The sequence below is a fragment of the Barbatula barbatula genome (genome assembly GCF_947034865.1).
Source record: "Barbatula barbatula genome assembly, chromosome: 15".
NCBI classification, from domain to species: Eukaryota; Metazoa; Chordata; class Actinopteri; order Cypriniformes; family Nemacheilidae; genus Barbatula; species Barbatula barbatula.
The window spans coordinates 10,106,815-10,131,458 of record NC_136778.1 but is presented as its reverse complement, the minus strand read 5'-3'; the positions used below and the strand labels follow the sequence as shown (position 1 = coordinate 10,131,458).

The 24,644-nt window shown below is 38.2% G+C and overlaps 4 protein-coding genes across 4 annotated transcripts; 2 read left to right on the top strand and 2 right to left on the bottom strand.

The window, feature by feature from the left end:
- Positions 1-318: 318 nt before the first annotated feature.
- slc35f6 (solute carrier family 35 member F6) lies at positions 319-4,633 on the top strand. Its single transcript, XM_079474628.1, has 6 exons — positions 319-514; positions 1,270-1,342; positions 1,598-1,769; positions 1,881-2,096; positions 2,272-2,382; positions 2,610-4,633. The coding sequence occupies exons 1-6, from the start codon at positions 438-440 to the stop codon at positions 3,074-3,076; spliced, it is 1,116 nt and encodes a 371-aa protein (XP_079330754.1). The 5' UTR covers positions 319-437; the 3' UTR covers positions 3,077-4,633.
- A 330-nt stretch (positions 4,634-4,963) lies between these two features.
- Positions 4,964-13,586, top strand: ttbk2b (tau tubulin kinase 2b). Its single transcript, XM_079475014.1, has 15 exons — positions 4,964-5,201; positions 6,560-6,700; positions 7,309-7,456; positions 7,667-7,740; positions 7,841-7,981; positions 8,119-8,223; positions 8,297-8,362; positions 8,487-8,579; positions 8,667-8,792; positions 8,922-9,079; positions 9,174-9,369; positions 9,450-9,661; positions 9,747-10,197; positions 10,498-11,090; positions 11,771-13,586. The coding sequence occupies exons 2-15, from the start codon at positions 6,632-6,634 to the stop codon at positions 12,090-12,092; spliced, it is 2,754 nt and encodes a 917-aa protein (XP_079331140.1). The 5' UTR covers positions 4,964-5,201; positions 6,560-6,631; the 3' UTR covers positions 12,093-13,586.
- churc1 (churchill domain containing 1) lies at positions 13,459-15,131 on the bottom strand. Its single transcript, XM_079475015.1, has 4 exons — positions 14,903-15,131; positions 14,429-14,564; positions 14,283-14,353; positions 13,459-14,128 (listed from the first exon to the last, which is right to left on the bottom strand). Exons 1-4 carry the CDS (start codon positions 14,939-14,941, stop codon positions 14,036-14,038), a joined length of 339 nt encoding a protein of 112 aa, XP_079331141.1. The 5' UTR covers positions 14,942-15,131; the 3' UTR covers positions 13,459-14,035.
- Positions 15,132-18,838: 3,707 nt separating this feature from the next.
- LOC306904592 (uncharacterized protein) lies at positions 18,839-23,465 on the bottom strand (the record flags this gene model as incomplete). The annotated part of the gene is made up of 5 exons (XM_079474578.1): positions 22,994-23,465; positions 22,694-22,849; positions 20,843-21,054; positions 20,425-20,744; positions 18,839-19,054 (listed from the first exon to the last, which is right to left on the bottom strand). Exons 1-5 carry the CDS (start codon positions 23,443-23,445, stop codon positions 18,839-18,841), a joined length of 1,356 nt encoding a protein of 451 aa, XP_079330704.1. The 5' UTR covers positions 23,446-23,465.
- Between the last annotated feature and the right edge of the window lie 1,179 nt (positions 23,466-24,644).

Genomic DNA, 24,644 nt, shown 5'->3' with positions numbered 1-24,644 from the left:
AACCAAGCTAAAGTGAATCTTATATTGTAATATTATTTATTACATACATATGTGGTCGGTCCTAAGAATAGTATCTACAAAATTCGTGCCGCATTCAAGTTATTTTTGTTTTTATTTTGATTTCCCTATTATTTGCAATCGACTGTCTTCATTGTTGTTTTTTATCGATACTAAAATAATTGCGGCTACAGTTTTTTAACACAAGGTTTGGTTTCTTATCCGATTCATATGTTATTAGGACAAAATATCTACGCACTTTAGAATTGAACATCTGCGGAAAATGATCACATCAGCTGATAGCGTCACGTGGTCGCTGTCATGTGATTTGCATACAGGCCCTCAGATTAGCTTGAAGTCACCAGAGAGAGAGACAGAGAGACAAAACTCAAGACATCTGAAGCGTCTGATGTTTACGATCAGTCAGTCCCACACTCGCCATGGCTTGGACAAAATATCAGCTCTTTCTCGCCGGTCTGATGCTCACCACTGGCTCTCTTAACACACTATCCGCGAAGTAAGCTTTCTCGCTATATATTGGCTTTGTTTACATGTGCTTTTTGCTTGTTTTTTTTGTTGACGCAACTTTTTCAGATATGAGTGAGAAAGGCAGCCAAATATGTATGCTCTCTTAATTAAACGACCTTTTATTGTTAAATACATTTAAATAGACATGTTTTGGTACTGAAAAATGTAAACACTTTACTGTTTTATCAAATTTGTATGTTTCGAAAAGATGACAAGACTTGACTCATGTGCAGTTGTGATTATCTGACAAGTCGTGACATGCTAGAGGTGCACCATCAGCAATTTTGCTACAAAAATACGTATGACTGTTAGCCAGTCCAGATTGTGACATTTAGCGATTTCCAGTAGGCATCAAGTCATGTTGTCCATCAAGACAAGAAAACTGCTACAAATGTTTCAAAGTACACAATCCATGTAATGTGACACAACTTTGTGTCTTATACCCAAGCTTTCTTTCTTTCTTTCTTGACAGAGGAAATGTGATATCACACTTGAACAAGAGATGTGATTTTACAGTGTTTATAGTCCTAGTATCTCTCTCTCTTTATTTCAGTCATGCTTTTACTTGGCTGTAAAAATGAATTATTGCACAAACAGTCAGTTACTTGTAACGGTGACTTCCAGCTGAAAGACAGAAATGTTCAATAAAAAACAGAACAAAATGTTTATAACATACATTTAAGGTAAAGTTTTATTTTTATTATTATTAACATTAATAACCGATATCTCTTTTAATATGTCTAGATGGGCTGATATGTTCTCTGCACCTGGATGTCATGGTTCTCCAAAACATACCTTCTCACATCCCTTTGTACAGGTAAATATTTTATCTTTTCTTTCCAAGGCAACTACAAACAGTTCATGTCAAACTTCCCTCTCAGCACATTTCTGAAAAAAAACTGAGAACTGAGAGTGTGTCTATAGTACATCTTCGCATATGAAGAACTAGTTTTGACTCACTCAGTTTCCTTTACTTCATGTCACTTTTCCCTTTCTCTGCCTCTATTCTTCCATACTCACGGATATCCTCTTTTGTTTGGCTAATTTTATTTCTCTCCTCTCACCCCTCCAGGCTGTAGGAATGTTTCTAGGAGAACTGTCCTGCCTGGTGGTGTTCCACATCCTCCTTTGTCATGATCGACGCCGACCTGAACCCTCTATGGTCCCAGGCCAAAGTTTCAACCCCCTCCTTTTTCTCCCCCCTGCCCTTTGTGACATGATTGGGACGTCTATCATGTATATTGGTGAGTAATCCCACAAAGCACAGTATGTTGTTTTGTTGATAGTCATAGTCTATACATTGAAGGCTTGTGTAGGAAGTTCAATAAAACGTTCCTCTTTCTTTGTGTGTCTAGCTCTTAACATGACCAGCGCATCCAGTTTCCAGATGTTGAGAGGAGCTGTGATCATCTTCACTGGACTTCTGTCTGTATCATTCTTAGGACGACGACTGGAGCCCAGCCAGTGGATTGGGATCCTAGTCACGATCATTGGTCTGGTGGTGGTTGGACTGGCTGACTTCGTGAGTGGCCATGGAGATGACACTCACAAGCTCAGTGAGGTCATCACAGGTAATGAGTGCTGAATGTTTTTAATCATGTGCAGTATAGTGGTTGAGTGTACTTGTTATTACAAATCCTGTCATCTCAGAATTGAGCTGTTTATCAAAGTATTGTTTTCTCTGTGTTGCTTGATTGTTTTCTACAATCTGATAGGGTTTATGGTTCTTTGATCTTTGTGTTATAGGAGATCTTTTGATCATCATGGCACAGATTATTGTGGCAGTCCAGATGGTACTGGAGGAAAAGTTTGTTTACAAACACAACGTACATCCACTAAAGGCTGTTGGGACTGAGGGTAAAGTCATTTTAATAATTTGTCGTAAAATGTGATATAAGACAGGGACCATGTTTGATCCAAGTGTATTGATGCTGAATAATAATAGTCACATTATGGTAAATCAAGTAAAGAGTTAACATAGAAAAACATTCAAAAAAATAGATTTTTGAATTATAAAATTCAAAACTTAGTAATATTTGTAAATGTAATATTTTAAATGTATTAATTCTGTCTCTTTCTATCAGGTTTTTTTGGATTTATTATCCTCTCTCTCCTCCTCATTCCGATGTTTTACATCCACGTTGGCAATTTTGGCGATAACCCACGTCAGGTCCTCGAGGACGCGCTGGACGCTTTCTGCCAGATTGGCCACAAGCCTCTCATCTTGCTGGCACTGTTTGGCAACACCGTCAGTATCGCCTTCTTCAACTTTGCGGGCATCAGCGTCACCAAGGAGATTAGCGCCACTACGCGTATGGTGCTGGACAGTTTGCGTACTCTAGTCATATGGGTTGTGAGTTTGGCTCTCGGTTGGGAGAAATTCCTCGGCCTGCAGATACTGGGCTTCATTATTCTTCTTGTGGGTACGGCGCTGTACAATGGACTGCACAAGCCTTTGATGGCCAAGCTGCCGTGCTACTCTGGACCACAGAGAGCAGAAGAGGAGGATGCGCCAGAAAGAGAGCGACTTCTTGGTGGACAGGACAGCTAAAACTGGACAGTGAAGAAATGCTGGCCATGTCTGTTTAGACAATGGGGGCCCTTGCGGTTTGCTCTGTTTTAACCTATTTTACGCACAAAAATGAAGTGAATTGTAGTCATTAGAGAAATTAATTCCTCTTAAAAATCAGATGACAGAAGCAGCATGAGTCAATCACATTTTGGTATTTTTTTTATGTCATGGAAGCCAAAGCCCTTTACTGTACCACTACTTATTATTAACACATTTTCAGAGTGTCTTTTAACTGTAAAAAGTGATGCTTAGATTTTAAAAATGGATTTACATGCAAATCATTACGTTTAAAAAGGGATGGAAGTGTTTTTTATAACAATTAGACTGACTCAGAACATGATGTGGTATTTAATTTAGTTTTTAGACAGTTTTATTTTATATGTTTTAATTGTTTTAGAAACAATTAGCTTTTCATATAATTTTTTGCTGTATGGAGTACATGCCCTATTATTTTAAGATGAGGATAATTTTTAATCTTCTGTGAAACGGGTATTGTGTACTGACATCCAAGTCTTTTGTGGAATGCACTATTTGTTGTAAATTAACAAATGCCAGTTTAAAAATACCAGGTTTAATTTTTACATGGTAGGATATGAAGAATCACAAAACTCTTTTTTTAATTCTGTAAATTTCTCACACATTCTCTTTAAAAGCATTGCATGCATTATTTTGTTACATTTCATGGATGTGGAAAAACTTTTTCACTAAATGTTGGTACTAATAGAAATTACATGTATGCCATTCATTTTATTATACATGTGATGTGTAACAAAAACCACAGCCTGTTTCTGATTTGTCTTTACCTCATGAATACCACAATGAAGATATGACCAAGATGAAAGTGTTGTATTTTTGTAATGTTAAGCAGTGTTTTTTACTTTAAAATTGACAGTAAATATCAGTCATGCACAACAAAGATTACCTGTAAAACAATTATATAAATTTCAGTGTATACGTAAATTACATCCTAAAGCTAAACATGCAAACTGCACTCAGATACATAATTAAAATACAAGTTCTTGCTTATACTTGGCCTTTATTTTTTGTAGTATTATTATTTTTATTGTTCCAAACGATTTATTTATTTTTATTAATTGCTTAGAACATAACAAAACATCATTGTGGTTAATATGCAAATCTCAAAGTGCTAGAAAAAAATAAGGTTAATTATTTTTTAAATCTTTTTCAAAATTATAAAAACCAAAAATTACATTTTTAAGGTAAATTCAAAATTGATGTTCACATGGCATTCGATAAAAACAAAGACATTATACCGAAATGTCATCGTGTAGCTGCAATTCCAAAACAAATGTACTGATGTTTACAGTTTCTCGAAACAAAAAGAGTTTGTATCACTATCATTTTATGTCTTTTCAGGGAACACATTTGAAGGAAAACTCTTTCACTTTCTTATTAAGTATTTGTGTGATAAAGTCCAAACTTTTTTCCAGGGGATATCATTTGCCATTCCGTTCCAGTAAGAATTAACCTAAGGCAAAGAAACCAAGTCTTGCTGAAATAAACCTCTGATTCTCTTATTTTTTGTTTTATTAGAAGAAAAGCACTGTTTACAAATGTTTTACATCGGTCCAAAGAGTGACAAGATACTGATGTAAAAGAAAAACCTTTAAAAAGCATAAGAACTCCTTTGGGAATTGCATCAGCCACAATTGCAAACTCCTTAGGGGTTACAGGAATTCCATGCTTGGCTAATAATTCTGAATAATTACATATTGAACCGTTGAGATACAATATCGTTTTTAAACCAGCTATCAAAAAAGCAAGATTTATGCTTATAAAGTATGTCCTTATTATTCCAAATTAAATATGAATGAGGGGTGACATTGTGTTTATAGAGTAGGGACCAGTCTCCAAACGATTTTTGTTATGTGAACCATTTGACCGAGCGTGACGTCACACATCGGTTCTCATAGCCGCTACCGCCGAGAGTACAGAGATAGGCAACGCGCGTTTCAATCTATACTTTGTGCCTGATAACGATATGGGATTATTATGTGCAACATTTCGTATCACCATGGCCCATGAAACCGAAAGTGGCCTTTTAAAGTATTTGGAAACCGCTGCACCGCCGCCGCAGAGAGAGGTAATGTACACACCGGGAACCTGAACAAGCGGCGTGCTAGTCCGCATTATTAGCGGGATTAAAGCTGTCACAACACTGTGTTACTAATGTGTTTGTGCAAGAGTAACCGGGCAACCTTTTATTTACATATACATCTATGTTGTTCGGTTTGGCTAAGTGACTCGCGCGGTATGGCTTCAATGCGCTATTTTATTCAGTCCGGTTGATGCTTTAGCTTTAGCCCAAGCCTGTGTCCTACAGGACATCTTTCCTGTGTGTATCGCTGGATGCGGAGGACAGAGAAAGCCTCAACCAAGATGTATGAGGCGGTTCTGTGATTCAGCAAAGCTTGGGGATGTTAGCGTAACTTGAACAGATCGCTGTACAGCTGACAAACACAACTGTAATAGGCCGATCTCAAATGAACTCAATTAAATCATGAACAGTCCTACATGTTATTGTTGTAGGTTTGGACTTGTTGTCAGGCTGGAGAAAAAATCTTATATTGGTAGTTTACTAGAGATTGTATGTCAAGGAGATGCAAACATTATAGCAGGACCGCGTCTTTGCAGCAGTTGTGCTGAGGCACTGCATTGCAAGGTTCATAAATCATTCATGTTTCAAACCACAGTAAACATTTTTCTATACGAAATTGAATTGTTAATTGATTATATTCCTGTTTATACTGTTTTTTTTTTGTAAAATTTAGCATTTGGGTTGCAACGTTTTCCCTCAAGAGCAACATTTCTGTTTAGAACTTAAAAGGGTTTCCAATATAAACAGGTTCACTGTCACATTACTTAATAAAACATACCTTTTGTAGCTCTTTCATAGTCTTGTGATGTAGATTAAACAAGACTGAGATTACTTTCGAGTCTCTATCATGCAGATGAAGTGAATTGTATTCTTTTTTCAGGCCTACACTAACCACGTTCCATAAGGATTTCACTGTATTTAGCTCCATCAATCTTGCCCTGCGATCTAGCAGTGAAAGTCAAAGAATCAGGCCGGGTTCTTATCTTGCGTATTAAGCTTGAAGGACATCCTCAGTGCTGGCCAGATTCAGGCAGGGCGCCTTTAAATAGAGCCCACCAGTACATGAATTAAGTTTATAAAATGTGGGTTTCATTATGATAGTTTGTCACGTCTGAAACATTAACGCATGAGTTCAGTAAGTTCTACTGCCAGCTGCAAGAGACGTTTTGCTTTGTGAACAAAATGAACTTAATTAAACGTTACGTACAGATCTGCTTCACTATAAAGTTTAGCTTCATGAATTGGCCAGATTATCTCACAACATTTTATTGATGCATTTGACAACACTCTCTACCTATAAGGCTAGAGGAGGTGAAATTGTATCCTCTACATTTGGTTTTCAGTGAAGCACCGGGCTCACTAATGTGAGGTGTGGAGCATCTCTGAGTGTGCTGGGTCCACTCTGGAGCATCAGGATGAGTGGAACAGGAGAGCAGACTGATATTTTGGCCGTGGGCAGCATGGTGCGGGAGCGATGGAGAGTGGTGAGTTCCTTATAAGAGACGTATTACACTTAGATTATTACAAAGCAGAATTTTGAATTAGGCTAACAGGGCACCTGGGGAAAAAGCAGAGTGGGTATTAAAGGGTCAGGATGTGTATCAGTGAATTCAAATAATCACTGTTTCACATCAACAATTTTTGAGTCATCCGATACACTGTAAGTGCTGACATCAGCACAAAAATGATACTAAAGGCGGGGTGTCCGATTTCCGAATTACGCTTATTTAGACAAAGTCGGGCCGAGTACCAAAATAACCTTGTAGCCAATCAGCAGTGAGGTGAACAGTGCACAATGATGGCCATTATTCGGGCCGAGCGCTGACGAAAGCGAAAGATGTGGGTAGGGGTGTGTTTGTTTTGGTGATTTAAACATCAACAACGGCTAAGTGAAATCGGACACCCTGCTTTTAATCACATGACATAGCATTTGGAAATAGTTTCAGACCAGTTTGAAAGGAATAAATTCATGTCTGATCAGAACTGTCATGTAACATCTGTACTTTGGTGAGTTAACTCTTAATCTAAAAATTATAAGATTTTTTTAATTAGGATTTCTTTGTCATTCATTCAAGTTTGCTTTGTTGTCTAGCTGAAGAAGATTGGCGGGGGTGGTTTTGGTGAGATTTATGAAGTCTTGGACCAGGTGAACCAGGTCAATGTGGCTTTGAAAGTGGAGTCCGCACAGCAACCCAAACAGGTCCTGAAGATGGAAGTAGCAGTTCTGAAAAGGCTTCAGGGTAACGCCAACATCTTAAATGCACAATGACTATTATTTTTTATATAAAACTGATTAGAAGGTGTGGATTTGAGAAACGTTAACAAATAATCTTACCAGACAAGATTTTTCATTAAGAGTAACAAAAATTCTACAACCAGACAAAAATTATATTTATATAATAATAGATTACTGTTCTGGTCTAAAATACACAAATGTTTTGATGTCTCAGGTAAAGACCATGTTTGCCGATTTGTCGGGTGTGGACGCAATGACCGGTTCAATTACGTGGTTATGGAGCTCCAGGTAGGGCATCCGATTATTCATTAGTTAGGGAACAATCAAACAGAAGTCACAAAAACAAAACAACCTGATGTGATGCTTGTCTCTTAACATTGAACCACAGGGAAGAAACTTGGCAGACCTCCGACGCAACATGGCTCATGGCACGTTCACCGTGTCCACCACACTCAGGCTAGGCAGGCAAATGTTAGAAGCCATCGAGAGTATCCACTCTGTGGGATTCCTACACAGAGACATCAAACCGGTACGGAGTGTGCTCTCTCACAAATGGGTGCTTTGAAATTGGATAATAATTAATGTGTTAACAGGGCTTCTATTACATTATTTATTTTGCCTAATAAAATAATCATTCTCAGATCTAACCTTGTGTTTTTCAAATAGTCCAACTTCGCAATGGGTCGGCTAGCCAGTACGTGCCGAACCTGTTACATGCTTGATTTTGGTTTGGCACGCCAGTTTACAAACTCATGTCAAGAAGTCCGTCCAGTGAGTAATCACCCATTTTTTCATTGCACAAGGATGCTATTACAATATTGTAATGTTGTTGAATTTTTTTTAGCCACGCCCAGTGGCAGGATTCAGAGGGACCGTCCGTTATGCTTCAATTAATGCCCACAAGAATAAGGTAATTTAAAAATCTCTCCTTTCATACATTTGGGCAGTGGACCATCCTTTACACGGATCGTAATGCTCATTCATGTTATCATGTAGTACTTAATATAGTTGCCTGTCTTGCTTCTTTTGTTTAGGAAATGGGTCGACATGATGATCTGTGGTCTTTATTTTATATGCTTGTGGAGTTCATGGTGGGTCAGCTACCCTGGAGAAAAGTCAAGGACAAAGTACGTTCTCCAGTAATAATAACGTTCCATGGATAAGAGATTGGCTGGTGTTAACTGATCTCATCCTGGTCTTTGCTGTAATTATAGGAACAGGTGGGAAATATGAAGGAGACGTACAATCATCGCCTCATGCTCAAGCACCTCCCAGATGAGTTTAGTGTTTTCCTTGATCATATCTCCAATCTGGACTACTACACAAAACCAGATTATCAGGTACTGAATTGAGCTTTTTCCAGAGTTATTTTTTGAGTGTGAGCATTAGCATTAGGCAAAATCTAATATGAATCTGTATGTATAAATAGTATTTAAAATTAACAACACACTATTCTTTTTGTGCTCCAGCTCCTAATATCAGTCTTTGACAACAGTATGAAGAGCTATAATGTGGTGGAAAACGACCCTTATGACTGGGAAAGAACAGATTCAGAGGACACACTTAATGTTGGAACGCTGGCGACCACAGCCCAGCAGCTAACCCGTCTCACACCTGCATACATGGGGTAGATCTCCAACATATACAGTGCAACACACAGAATTAATATTTTTACAGATATATAAACTATTTATTAAACGGTCAACTTTTATTCCCCCCAGTATGGCCAATGCCTCAGTGATCCCAGGCGATCTGCAGCGTGAGAACACAGAGGACGTCCTACAAGGTGAGCGGCTCAGCGAGGCTGATAATTGCGCGCCCATCCCAACTCAGCCTGCGCAGGAAACAGATATCTGGGAGGACGTGGAGCACAGCCGCGATCGAAACCTCAACCACGTTCAACCGCTGATCAGAAAGGTAATGGAAAAAGAAAACAAATAATTCAGATGGAGTGACTGCTAGAGATCCTCATGAGTTTTCTTACATGTCTGATTCAGGTGGCTAGTGAGGAGGAGCGAAGCAAAGAGGGCAACCAGAGCCCCAACAGTGGGTCCATCCAGGGGTCTCCCAGACGCGTGCGCTCAGAGACTTTGCTCATTGACCGCGTGGCTCCTTTGCTTAGACGGATGCGACACAGCCAGAGCATGGGACTGGACAAAAGATTGACCCCTGAGCCTAAACCCACAATTGAACGCTTCTTAGAAGCCTAGTGAGTATTAAACACTGTCTTCTGTGTCTGTTCCTTATAAATTTCAATTCTCAGTTTTAAGACGTCACCACTTTTCATTGTATAGTTTAGGTAAGCAGCGGCAGGGCCTGCCCCAGGACAGGGCTGTGTGTCGTGTTGAGCAGGGCTCCTTGGAGGACGAGGAAGGGGCAGCCAGCAGTGGTTATGTGGCTGTTAATCTCAGCCCGGTCCCCCAAGAGGGTGACTCTCAGGAGTGGATCCTTGTGGAGCTTGAGGGTGGAAGCGGTTCGGCTGGATCTAAACCTGATGAGGAGGAACGATCAGGGATCTCACCACGCTCCTCCAGCCCCCTCGCCCTGCCTCGCACCTGGTCTGACCCCCTGCCCCAACGCACTAGCAGCCTGAGCGGAGTGTTCCAGGCAGGTGCATGCCAGACCGGACCTCCGTTCCCCCGATTACCGGGCGTAACCGGACTATCTGGGCTGTCTGGATTGAGGAGATTGCCCACAATCCAGCCTGCATCAATGGTTCACCACAACAGGCCTCATCTTGAGCAGGTAAGTGTCTTGCCTGAAAATGTGCCACTTTAAGTAAACATTCTAAGGACACTGTACTGTAAATTATGTCATCAGATTACTTTGTTTAACAAAGCAGTAAGCAGTGATTGTTTATGGGTGCTTTGCAGTGGTTGCATTTCATATTTGTCAGATTTTGGCCAGCAGCGGCGATCTACACATTACATTGTATCAAAGACATCAGTTGGCAGAGGAAAGTCCACCGAAAAAAAAACGATGTATAATAGTTTTCCCTGCAGAACTCCATTTATAATGCCTTGTCTCTAATGCTGTCCTCCACAGTCATTCAATGCTGTGCTACAGTCTGTCCAGCCTCAGCAGAAGCTGATAGATGAATCTAAGCCTGACAACCCGTCAGACCCCGCAGAAAAAGAGCACAACCAAATGCCGGCTAAAAGCCACAATCATGCAGATGAAAACTTTGAATCTGTTAAAGCCTCTGAGAAGGATGTGGAGAGTGACTCTGGCTGCCCTAATGGAGGACCTTCTTCAACCCCTAACCAGGGCGAGACAACTGGACACCATGTTGACGCGGCTCCACCATCCCCCCGAGCCAGTCGCATACCGGTCCGTGACCCGGACTCTCCCACCCGCAGGGGTTTTCCAGCTCCGCTTTCCCCATCCTTGTCACTTTCATGCGAGCACTTCCCCTTGGCTATACTCCGCGACAAGTTCACCTTCCCTGCCAGCTCCCGCTGGTCTGACTGGCAAGGGGAGGAGCCACTCTCGTTGTCGTCGTGTTCAGGCCCTCTGTCAAGCAGGAGTAAGATACCGAGACCCGCAAGCCCCACTCTAGTGCCGGAACAGCTATCTACTCGATTCATTCCTCGGCCTCCACCAGGAAAACCACCCCTTCGCACAGGTGGCGAGAACAGGTGAGAATGTTTTACCGTTAGCTGTGGCAATGGACGTGATAGATGAATGATTGATTAATTTACATTACATTTACATTTAGTCAGACTCTTTGATCCAAAGTGACTTACAAAGAGTTCAGGGAGCAATAATACAATAGGTGGTAATACAAAGTGACTAGTTTCAACAAAAGCTAGACCACTACTTGTTGAGAGAAAGTTTTTTTTATTTGTCTGTCAAGTATTCACAGAAGAGTTGAGTTTTAAGTAGTTTTTTGAAGGTTGTGAGAGATGTGGTTGACTGGACCGAGTTAGGAAGAATGTTCCACCAGGAAGGAGTTCTGAAGGAGAATGAGCGGGAAAGTGATTTACTGCCGTTATGAGAAGGCATTTACAAGACGCCACTCGTTTGCTGAATGCAGGGTTCTTGGGGTGTAGGAGGGTGTGAAAGTATGCCGGTGCAGATCCAGTGATAGTCCTGTAGGCAAGCATTAGCGACTTGAATCTGATCCGGGCTTCAATCGGTAGCCAGTGGAGAGAGATGAAAAGGGGTTTCACATGAGCCCTTTTTTGCTGTTGGAAGACGAGGTGTGCTGCTGCGTTTTGAACTAGCTGAAGTGGTTTGATAGTCTTTGATTCATTATTGAAAACCCACCTAGCTTTTCTGCTAACAGTGTGAGTTAACAAGTAATTCTCTGTTCCAGGCGCAGACGCTATCGCATTCGGGCTAGCAGCACCGGCGACGCAGATCTTCTGGACAACCTCACTCAGCTTATGCAGGAGCGAGGCGGCCTGGCCGTCAGCTCCTCCTCTCGTTACCAACAAGCCACATCCGCCTCTCTTCAACGCTCACTAAGCTCCTCACCTTCCCGCTTTGAGGGTGGTCAGAGCCAGTCCCCAAGTAGCTGTTCTGCCTCCCCGCCTCCTCGAATCAGTGACTTGCGCCTCCATCATGGATCAGGGCATTGCGGCAAAGTCAGAGCTGGAAGTCTTGAGAGTAAAGCCACAGCCAAAATTAGCAAATAAAGAGAAACATGCAACTGATGGTGAGAGAAAGGTGGTTTCAAGTAGCTTTTAAGGTCAATATTAATCCTGATGAACTGTAGCTTTTTTACAAGCGTTGTTTTGACAGAGAGGGACTACAAACAGGTATTTGTCAGTTGAACCTGTGATATTGGTTGTGATTACTTGAAAGCATTGTTTTTTTATCATTTAATCAAATATTATCAACGTGCTGAACTTGATGCTGTGTAACTAACACCCACAAAAGTTAGCCATTGCATTTTTTAAGTATCGTTTTAATTTATTTTTTGACACTACATATAGTTTGTGCCAAATATATTTTTTTCATGTCATTTGCGGTGAGTGTTGTCAATGAGTAACTCATTGTACTCTGTCAAAGACATTTCAGGATATGTGGGTGCAGCATATACAACTCTAGCCTTATCTTTTTTTATTACATTTAATAATTTTGTTCTACAATCATTTGTCACAATTTAGTCTAATTTTAATTCCACATTTTGATCGATAGCTATCTATACAAATAATATCACTTATGTATAGATCAGATGGTCCAAGCAAGCATGTGTAAATATGTATTTCAGGGAATGTATGTACTGTAAACTGTATCATCTATAGAATGTATTTATTTATTTATTTATTGGATGTGTCAACTGTACCTGACGATGTAGCTTTATTACTTGCTACGGGAGTGGATTTGCCATCACGTCAAGTGTCAGCAACCTTGCAATAGCCAAGTGTAATCTCCTCCAAGCCTGTAATATCATACTAACACAGTCACCGTTTAAAGTCAAAACATCAATAAGAAACTTACTGACAACGAACCCTTAAACAGAGCAAGGAACTCTTAATTCACAACACTATAGTTCTATTAACATATTACTTGAAAACATCTACAAGATGTGATCTGGGCGATAGATAGGCTGTCTATGACAAACTGGTTTGCTGTTTTGGGGATTTTTGTCTGAAGAGTACAAGGCCCACGAAGGTGTACAGGGAAAAGGATTGTGGGTACTACTGTAGGTCATTAACACAACTTAGAATTAATTGTGTGCTTTGCTGCTAGAATAGTTGTTTTGTTCTGGTTTGTCTATTTTGTCTGGAAGTACACTTACTTCAAACGCATCAGTATAGACACATAACAATGGTATAATGACGTGCATTTTAAGAATTGTAAATAACCTAGACTGTATATAGATATAAATTTAAGAAACTCCAGCTCATGCTTCATGTACTGTATTTTGCTAACACACATTTCAGTCATGCAAAAATGTCACCATGTTGGAATGTATATGTATTCATATTAATGGAATAAATGAGTACTCTTTAGTACCAGATGCCCTTGAGGTTGACATGGCAGTATGTCATCAATGAAAACCTTAATATATGTAGTTTTAGACAAATCATACAAAATTATTTTATTGTTGCATTAAAACTAGAAATACAGCATGACACTATACAAAGTACTTTCATGTACATTTAATTAAAAACAGGAAAATCTGATACATTTATTCTCAGTCACATCATTTTAAGCATGTTATCTGTCTAATTCAAAGATTTATCTTATCTTGTGCCACAGCGTGATGAGGACATTAATCTGCTTTGTAACAATCTGCTAACCTACTCAGACCTTATCTGGCAGTTTCCACCAAACAGGTTAACAAGAGAAAGATCATGACAATGGATGATCGTGGGATGCACACATACTTAAGAAACAGTGGATTCGAATTAAGTTTCATATTTGTGAATGACCTCTCATGCTCACCTTCCCTTAGAAACACTGTGTACCCAAATTGAAGCAAATAACAATGTACTCTGTAATATATTCTCCTGGAGTTATACATAACATGTATGCTGTTCTCCAGTGCTAAGCATATGTCCCTCAAAACATGCATCACAGGCTATTTACTATGAAGGCAATTCCCTGTTTTAGTTTCAGTGCAAACACTCTAGAACAGAGGTGCTGTTTGCCTGGGATCGTCCGGCAGCACGCTGATGGAATCCTCTGCTTTTCCACACAACATACACAACATTGTGTATTCCTGTAAAAAAACATAATTACATTACATCTTTCCACTATCTAGTACAGTGGCTGTACAACTTATAGAAAAAACAAAGTATGATCAATCTGATCAAGATCATAATGGGTCAAGTACAGCAGTGAAGTTGATTGTATTGCCTTTTTTCTATTCTCACCTGATAGTCATCTACCACAGTGAAGGTGTATTCATGTCTGGCTATAACATGCTCACAATTCTTGCACATATCTGTGAAAAAGAAATGTTAGTCATGTACCTGCCAATCGAAATTAACGTTGCACTCTTTACTATGACATTACTCACGCAGGTAGGAAACAATCTCCTCCTCGTCTTCATCCACCATAGACTTATCACTGATCAGCACAAAATCTCTCTGGTGACAGTTGGCACAGCCAAGAAAATTCATAAGATATGAACCATTTTCCAGACATGTATTACCCTGCAAACATGTATAAATAAACAAGTAAACATTTAAGATAATGACAAGCAGAAATATACTGCTTCTCAAACTTTTAAATGAATGTTCTTCAATATAATTTATGTCTCCATCAAGGATAAACACATGTACATGGTTACCTACACAAAATATTTAGCGAATATTTAGGCCGAATCTACATGCAGCAACGTCAAATTACTTTTAAACCTGCTGTTGGTTGAAAACTGAACTGTCAACATCATACGCAGCACTTACATATATAAAGGCCACTGAAGGAGTACATAACATGCTATAGACGGATTTGGGCAAGATGTGTCAGTAACATATAATAACGAACTCACCCTGTCGGGATATTCTTTCTGCACACAACCAGCACACATTTCGGATCAGATAGGAGAAAATAAACTACAGAAAAGGGATTGCAGTCACTGAACCAAAGCTTCCGCGTTCGTCTTCTTCTTCTTCAGTGAATGTTTTGGCAGCTTGCAATCTTTGCGCATTACCGCCATCTACTGGATTGAGGTGTGATCACATTGGAGCATGAAAATTGGGATTAGAGCCCACTTCTTCTTAGAATGAAGAGAAAATGTATGCATGACATCAGAGCAAGGCGGACGTAACTCGGACACTTTTCTAACCGGCATGCAGCTCGCGGTGATCACCGGTGATCGGTTCTGCGCAGATTTTGCTCATCTCAAACAAGCCTAATGCTATGGGGTTCCATGTGTGCCAAAAATGTGTCAACTGTTTTGAGCTTTGTACTATACAATTGTCTTTGTTTACGGTCATTGCCGTCTTTTTCAGGTAAATCAGTACGTCTTGACATTCATGCTGTCTGCTGATGTCGTCGTATATGTCGTCCTGCCGTCTTTTCACAGTGAATCCTTTGTTTTGTAAGCTTTGCCGTCGTCTTGATCTCTCGTTAGTTATGTCATCTTTGCTGTCGTCCGTTATGTCGTCTTGATCTCTCGTTAGTTATGTCGTCTTGATCTCTCGTCCGTTATGTCGTCTTTGCCGTCGTCCGTTATGTCGTCTTGATCTCTCGTTAGTTATGTCATCTTTGCTGTCGTCCGTTATGTCGTCTTTGCTGTCGTCCGTTATGTCGTCTTTGCCGTCGTCCGTTATGTCGTCTTTGCTGTCGTCCGTTATGTCGTCTTGATCTCTCGTTAGTTATGTCGTCTTTGCCGTCGTCCGTTATGTCGTCTTGATCTCTCGTTAGTTATGTCGTCTTTGCCGTCGTCCGTTATGTCGTCTTTGCCGTCGTCCGTTATGTCGTCTTTGCTGTCGTCCGTTATGTCGTCTTTGCTGTCGTCCGTTATGTCGTCTTGATCTCTCGTTAGTTATGTCGTCCGCGCTGTTACATAGTATGTTAATGATAAGTTCACTTAAAAAGTGCTATTTTGGGGAATATTAATTTTTTACCAAGTATATTTTAGTTGTAATATAGTTGTAGTAAAGTAAAATTTAAAGTCTATTTAGCCCACTTTTGTGTGCTAAAGTGGAACAACTTAAAGTATATTAAAATTGTACCAATTACATTTTTACAAGCTTATAGCTGGATTGTGCCCCGAATCTAACTCACCTTATTCTGCGTTCCAGACAATTCAGAAGTAACGTTTGAATTTAGTATTATAAAAAAATGCTATCTGTTATTTACTAACATGAATACATTGAAAGTTTTTATTAACATGAGAAGACAGCTGTTCCAAAAGTATTCACGGGTTGTAGTTTTCTCAAACCCAACAGTATATGCAGACTATAAAGTAGAGCCTCCTTGCAGGTTTGCAGAGGAAGGTTGCAACTAAACTGTTCAGCACCTCCAGGACAGAGTTTGGACACAAACATACACAATACATCATGTAACATTTATCAATACAGTTGAACTCAAAAGTTTACATTCTTCTAGCAGAATCTGGAAAATGTAGAACATTTAAGAGGTAGCCTAATCCAGAATCTTTGCTTTTTCATTATTTCTGTATACTTGATGTATGTCCAACAGTAACTGTATGTTGTTGAGATTCATCTTTTTACATTGATCATACACAAATATTACAATCGAAAGAACCATTCAGTGATGCTCAAGAAGTCAACACCATTCATTGAAGTCAGGTGTGTGTAAACCTCTCAATGTTTTTTGATGTACATATAGTTTTGTTCATTTTTCATGTAGCAATGTATTTCTTTTATTGTTCTTTGGTGTGAACTTTGTGTTAACATTTCTTTTGCGAAATAAGTTGTTCAGGGCAGGAAAGAGTATTAAAAATAAATCTTCACTTTCAAAATACCTCTCATTTTTCCCAAATGCTCTGCATTTTCCAGGTTCTGCAAAGGTGACGTAAACTTTTGACTTGATTTGAATATATGATATTACATTATTAAACTATAACTATTTTTGTTCAGTGGATTTGTGAGTATATGGTGAGGACTGTCTAATGGTAGCAGAAAGAAGAGTACATCACTAATGTGACTGGAGTCACCGAAGACCCTCTGAGCGTTCCTCACACCCGTCCTTCTGTAGATGTCCTGGTGGAAGAGAAGCTCAGCTCCAACAATGTGATGGCCTGTTTGTAGCACCCTCTGCAGAGATTTGCGGTTTGGGTGAAGCAGTGTTCACACCAGGCTGTGTTGTAAACAGTTGAGATGCTGTCCAAAGATCAGGTGTAGAATAAGATGAAGATTGCAGCGCTTATTCCATACTTCCTCAGTTATCTCCAAAATAAGGAGAGGAGTCATTGCTGGGCCTTTTTCACCATCACCCATGTGAGTCAGGGATCTGAAGTGGCTGACTCCTTCCACTGTCATGAAGTTGGTGGCGGTGTGTCTCCTGAAGACCACCACTACTGTCTCTTCAGTCATCTTCTCTTTGAGGATGAGATGATTCTCCATTGCACCGGTGTGTCAGGGTATTTGTAGCACCCTCACCGCCTGATGAGGGGAAATAAACAGGAGTCAGAGCGACTGTGTCTTCTGATGCAGTGTATATTGACTTGAGCAGCACGCCCCCCCCTCATAGGTGAACACTCACAGAGAAAGACAAAAGTAATCAAAACAGATCAACTGATCGAAAGACATTTCGTTATTAACATAAAATATGTAATATCACCCACTAATGTAAGCTCCAAATTAAATGCATACACAATTATATTAACTTAAATATAAACTCTTTTGCATTGTTTATTATAACCTCCACATATTCACCGCTAACCGTTTCAGTGATCTGATCAGTTCAGTCATTTTTCTGATGTCAAGACAATTCAGGTTTCAGATGTCCTTCCCAACCTGTCAGGCTTAGTTCCGTCTGACGGCAGTCTGACATAGGCACACAAGAGTTTCGGTTAACAGGTGTACATGTAGACTTATTTAAAATTGTCAATTTATTTGACTTAATATACAGTTATTGTGTATTGGTGAAAACAAAACTCAGCAGATATATTTCTCTTAACTAAACCTAACTAGAATATCATATTAGGCATTAAGAGTTTTCATTAAAACTATTCACCCTGGGTTGTAAGTCGTCCTTAAAAGAGTTCCTGAGAAAAGACTAAGACTCATACTGAAAGCTATGGAGTAAGTCAAAGCATGTACACAGAACACAATTGCTAACATATAATCAGTCAATAAATTATCAAGGTACCTCAAACAGTTTATCGGTTTACATATACTGTTTGCCTACCGATATGAAACTTACATGGCTGACTTGCTAACTTAGCACAACAACACTTTTTAAATACTTGTGACCAAAATTCAATGCAAATGCGCGCGCGCGTATATATGCTGAACAAAACAATCGGTCAAATGGATTAAACTCTTGATAAAATAGAGCTGTTTTCTTAAATAGGAAATTTCCCTGATTGGAAAGCAAAAGCGGTGTGTGGTCGAAAGATCGTGGTGCTGACCTCGTTCGTAAGTCATGACGTCAGACCATACGTCATCAGATGCGTGATTCAAAACCAAGTATGTGATTAAGGCATTTAAAGTTTACAATATTGATTTAACATTTCAAACGGTTTCAAAATATTGTTTTATTGATAATAATCAATAAATCCATAGGTTTTTAAATCAGTGTTAGTTTAGTCTCTGTTACGTCTTTAAATATACCGTCTTTGATTTTGTATAAAGTATAAAGATAAGTATAAAGTCTACTTAAGGAAATTATTTTTAACATCAAATAGAAAAGTATTGATAGTCTAAATCAATCTATTTACAGATTTTCACAATACATACTGCTGCAATTATTGTGTCTGACAAGGCTATGGTAACCTTCCCTTAAATGCATGTTAAAAATGATCAAACTGCTCCCTTGACATCCGTAATGTCTCTAATAAAATGTCAATTCCAAAGCAAGTGCTAGCGCCAAGTGGATCAACTCTTTCTCGAAGAAACTGAAAAACTGCACTGTGCAGATTTTCAGATGGTGGGGGAACTTCAATAATGTCATCACTGTCCACTGGTGTTGGTCCCTCCCAGTCAATGCTGTGCTCCTCCAAATATGTCTAGAAGAGCGTAAAATATTTATTTAGATGCAAACATATACTGGGTGTACGTCACTGAGTGAAAACGCTTAATATGTTTAAAGTATGAACTAGAAAGCTATCAACTCAAGAAACATTACGGGTCTAGTCTTAAGCTGTATGTTTTGTCAGAGTCACTATGATTATGAACACCATATTCTCTGATATTTAAGATATTTTGCAATCATCAAATTAAAACAGGTTTGAAATAAAAGTTTAGCACCTTGGCAAAATGAAAATATGATTCACACATCATAAAGGCTATATAAAACTAGAGCACAAATTGAGACAAACTCTTTATCTTGACTATTAAATGTATTGTTGTTGTTATAAGATAATCTAATTCTAATCAGCCTTAATCTAAAACCTGATGTTGTCAGGAGCACATACATTTATTGGAATAATGAAAGTCTGTTAAACGCACAGTGAAAGGGATTTTAATACGCGTTGCTGCAGACAATGTTCGTTCGTAAATGTCGAAGTGCTTCACGTGTCTGAAAACAATAGAGTAGTATGCTCACAAAATAAATCATATGAATAATTTATATTTAAAAATGTTTAACTTTTGTTTCATTAATAAATTTTAAATATTTTAAAAATGATAAATACATTTTAATATTGGCTGTAGTTGTTATGTTTGTCACATGGTCAGCATGGTGTGACTCATTCCTTCCATGCAGAATGTTGGTCGAGAACCACCCCTAGAGAATTGTGTGCATCAATTTAATACCAACATTTTGAGAAGAGCTCTTTTCTGTTCCTTCATGACAATGCTAGTTAGTATGGGACAAGATTGATAAATTAAATTGATTTAATCACTGTAGAAAACATCAGCATTAAGCCAATTCCTGATCCCAGCTGTTCTGACATTAAATGAGACTTATAAGCCAAAAACTTGTTACTTCACATCGATGGCTTGTACACCACTTGTACAACGGGGTAAAAATTGGATTATAAAAGGTGCTTTAAAAACTGTTTCCTACAATGCCAAAATAGTCCTTACAATGCAATTTATAGAAACGTAATTACATACATAATAAAGCACTTTTTCCTGTCTCAAAATGATGACTCATGTGCACAAGCCATTGGTGTGGAGTGATGTGTATTTGCTCGAAGTCTGCATTTAAAGTCACACCAAATGTGTTCAAAGGGGTTCAGAACTTGGCTTTATGCAGAGCATTAAAGTTCTTCCACATTGACTGAATCAATGTTTTATTTCTGAATGTCACACAGGGGCATTGTCATGATGGAATAGAACAAACTCTTCCCAAAACGTTTGGCAATTTAGTGTATAATAAGAAATGTTTTAGTGTAGATAAAAAGGGCATTTGAAAATAGCTTAATTAACAGACCTGCTCGGAAAGTGGGTTACAAATTTGATCCATGTTCAGTAACTGTCCTTCAATCCAAAGCTGCTGTGGTGACCTCCCATGCTCTGTGGAAATAGCATGCCGATCCCATGCTTGCTTAAAGAGCTGGATATGCATGTTGATTCTTGGAAGCATCACATAATGAAGACAAATCATATCAAGTTCACTGTCAGGATTCAGAGCACCGGCACTGGAGAGATGTTGGAGTGCAGAATGATAGTTAACGGTCACTGCACACCAAACATCCCTCCAAAGTCTTTCAATTCGTTGATTGTGTACGCTTCGTCCGGTAATAAAACTTCCTAATCAAGAGGAAAAAGAAGCAATCATGAAATAGGATTGTCTTTTAATATGATTTTATATTAAGTATGCTCAATAAAAAAAAATTATTAAAAATTACCTGTTCCTCTATCTGGATGCTCAAGCATAAATCGTGCTACCTCAACATTCTCTCCACCCTTATCGCTACGAACTCTTTTAGGTACCCCAAAGAGCTGCACAGCAGCAACAAATAAAGACAGAACAGTCGAGGCTCTGTTGTTGTCACTTGCATGCAAGAACATGACTTTTCTACTGTACCCATCTATCCCACCATGGATCACAATTCTCCATCTACAAACAAGACATTATTTTGAGTAGGATAAGAAGCTCTTGTGTGACCAAATAAAAAAATCAAGTCTTTGAAAATCTATATCACTTATCCTAACATTGTAAAAAATTCATTCTTGAAATACAATTAATTTGTAATGAAATAAAATTCTATTTAAATAAATCTTAATGATTTCTGTCTATATATTCAAAACCCAATAATTAGATTTTAAAGGTTAATTTAAAATGACAGTCCAAAGGCTATTTGTCGCCATCTCTGTATCTAGTTTCCTACTTTAAATGTGCGGAGGTGATTTTCTTAAAAGGAACATTTCATGAAAATCATACACCTCTGTGGTTAGGTCCTATAGTTGGGTCCCCGGTGCATCAACCAACCCAGAAAATGGAAAAAGTACTTCTCAGTATCTTTGCTTTGTGTCTTAAAGAACACTTTGTTTTTAATTTTAATGTTTTAAACATGTTTTTAATGTTTTGAACGCGATTTGATATGTTGTTGTTAACATGTTGGTTTTATCTATATAAATAAAAAGTTTTCCCTCTTAGTGATATATGATTGAAAGTCTCTAAAATAGTTATGGCAAATAAGGACAAGTTGAATTTGTTGTACAGCTTGTCTGCCTGGCCAAAGAATATTAAAAAAAAATATTTAAATTACTAATGGTTACCAACAAAAACATACTTCAGGTCAGTCCTATGTTAATAATAAAAAAATCATACCCCTTACAGCATTTGCCAGTTCCATCTAGATCTGTGTTCACAAGTTATGCAAGCCTTCACTACTGAAGTTTTTGTTATTCTATGTCATTCTAATGCATAAATGCAGGGAGAATGGATGGAAAGCAAAGTTATGTTAAGAGAGATAAGATGCTATATTTGTTCAAAGAACTTATCTGACAACACAGAATAGTTGCTATTATGTATTACTTAATCTCCATAGTATGACGCAAAGGCAACATTTTGTTGTTGTTCATGGTACGGGGACTATTTTTACAGGCTTTTGGTGATTTAACTTCATGAAAATTGGACTGGAGCTATTTTTTTGGCTTCAATATTTATATTTTATGGTAACAGTTAAGTTTTATGAAAGCAGTAAGGAACTTGAGGCTAGTGGTGTATCATAAATAAGTCATCATAGCTAAAGAGGTTGCTGGGACAATACAAACTAAGCTGTAATGTACTCTTGACACAGCACAGCCAAAGAGTAAGCTATCTTGTTGCTTCACTTGTGTTATGAAGATGAACTTATTTATTATAATATAAAGTTAACTGATGACAGGAAATTCATATTTGGGGAAGTAACGCAAGCTTACTCTTTCAGATGTGAATGTAAAATGAATGTTACAAACATGTTTTTCATTTAATTCATTACATGAAGTTGATTTATTCATTGTTTTACTGTCTTATTAAAGAATAGGCCAAGTAATGTTAGTAACAGAAATGGTGTGTTTTGCTTGAAGAATGTCTATCTTGGGTAGTTCTTTATAAAAAATGAGAATGACTTCTTGTATCCTATCAATAACTAACATTAAATGTGAAGCTGAATATTTTGAAAGTAATCATAGTTGTGGTGTCTAAAATGCATTAACAGCATAACATTTAAGCACTGACCTAAGCAACATACTGTAAATGAAAAAAAAAATACCGTATCAACTTATGGTTTCCGTCAATATGCCATAATGCCATGGGAGCTGGAACAGAGTATACTCTTCTCTGAATAATGTTTATTCCTAGTCCACGACATATAGTACCCACTGGATCTACTGTTCTTAGCGTTTCCATTACTCGGGACCGCTGCACTCTTGAAAACAAATTTCATTATGTTATTAAAGAATACAACAATTACCACAGTTACATGTGTCTTGATCATTGTTTAAATATAATTAACACATTCTTTTAAGAAAGATGTCAATTTACATCAAAAAAGGCATTGTATTAGACTCACCTCAGTCCAACACTGTTGAGGTATCCACTGACTCGCTTTATTCCGGAGTCAGGACATTCTCTGATGAAATGACAAACAAGTTGTCTGAGGTCCTCATCTGTAATGTCACTGTAATACATTTGTACTGACAAGCCATACTCAGACATTCTTCTTCTTATTGTTCTATAACTTACACAAAATATTTGTGCGATTTGCTTTACTGTGAAATTAAATTCCAAAAGGTATTCCAACTGCTCAGGAGAAATGTCCCAGTATGGGCATCCTCTGTCTCCAGTTCTGATCCTGGCAGGCCTAAATCCATGAGTTGCATGAGTTTGGGCTTGCAACAAGTACAATACTCTTTGCATGCTGTGTAGTATGTCATCAATTTCTGTTAAAACACCATTTTGGACACATCTTTCAAGAATAGAAAGGAGATTTTCATAACGAGTATAGAGAAAATCCATATCCATTTGATTCCGGTGTGTTTCATATTGCTGTAAAAGTCGCTGTGTCTGAGAGTGAATAAACTGTAGAAGCCGATAAGTCTGTTGATTAACCTGAAAGCTTGAAAATGAATAAAAACACAAACTGATTTCAGTATAAACAATTTATAGAAATAATCTCAACTCTTCAAACACAGTAAATATAGCTTTGCAGATTAACATCCGGATGTTTAAAATGCTTTGAATTTGCAGCGTGCTGCTCTATACATGAAAACAATCTTATTTTGCTCACCATGATAGGAAGTAAAGCAAACATTGATTAAAGACATGTCTTGCTTTACCACCATGACATTTTAGAGCTTTCGGATGCAGTCTTTGTTTTTTTACGAGTGTTTTGATTGGAATTCAAAATGTTTACTGCATCCGAAAGCTCTAAAATCCTGCCTTCTGAGGCAGCATATCAAGGTAGCAAGGCATCCAGACGTGTCTGAATTAAATGTTTGCTTTACTTTCCATCTCCTGAGATATCTTCGTCAGATACATTTTTGAAGGCAGCATGGATGTATCCTTTACTGCCTTCAATGTCCCAAAATCTATTTGTGTGCCCGTGCCAGGGATGTGATTGGTTGAGCAGGGTCAAGTTGAGTAGCATCTGCCCCAATAACGTAAAGTTAGTCTATTCAATTACACAGCTCAGTACATACAATGGTATAAAAAGATTTAAATAAATTGTTCAATACTAGATTTTTTCATTATTTATGTTTATTTATATATGATAAATTAACTTAAATTGTTTAACTTGACCTATTGGACTATTTTTCTCAAGAAACACATAATCCAACAATCCTATATTTCAATTAAACATTTTCTTTTGATAGGCCTTCATGTATGGCCTGGTTGAGCTTAAGTGTTTATCACTGCAGGATGCTGAGCAGGCCTTCATGTGTGGTCAAGTTTATCATCACAGGTAAGAGTAGAATTTCTTACAAAATGTCCAATGTTTTGTATGCATCAACAGTATGTCTGTTAAACCAGCAGTTATTTTCTCTATTTTTCTATTTCAGTGAAGTGAAACAATTTAATAAAGCTATATTAAAACAATTATGAAAAGACTGCTGCAAATCTGAGCTTTAAATATTAAAATGATTATTATTTATATTCAGATTACTTACATTTATTATTTTTCTCAGTTCATAGGGACTTCATTTATTATTATTTTTCTCAGT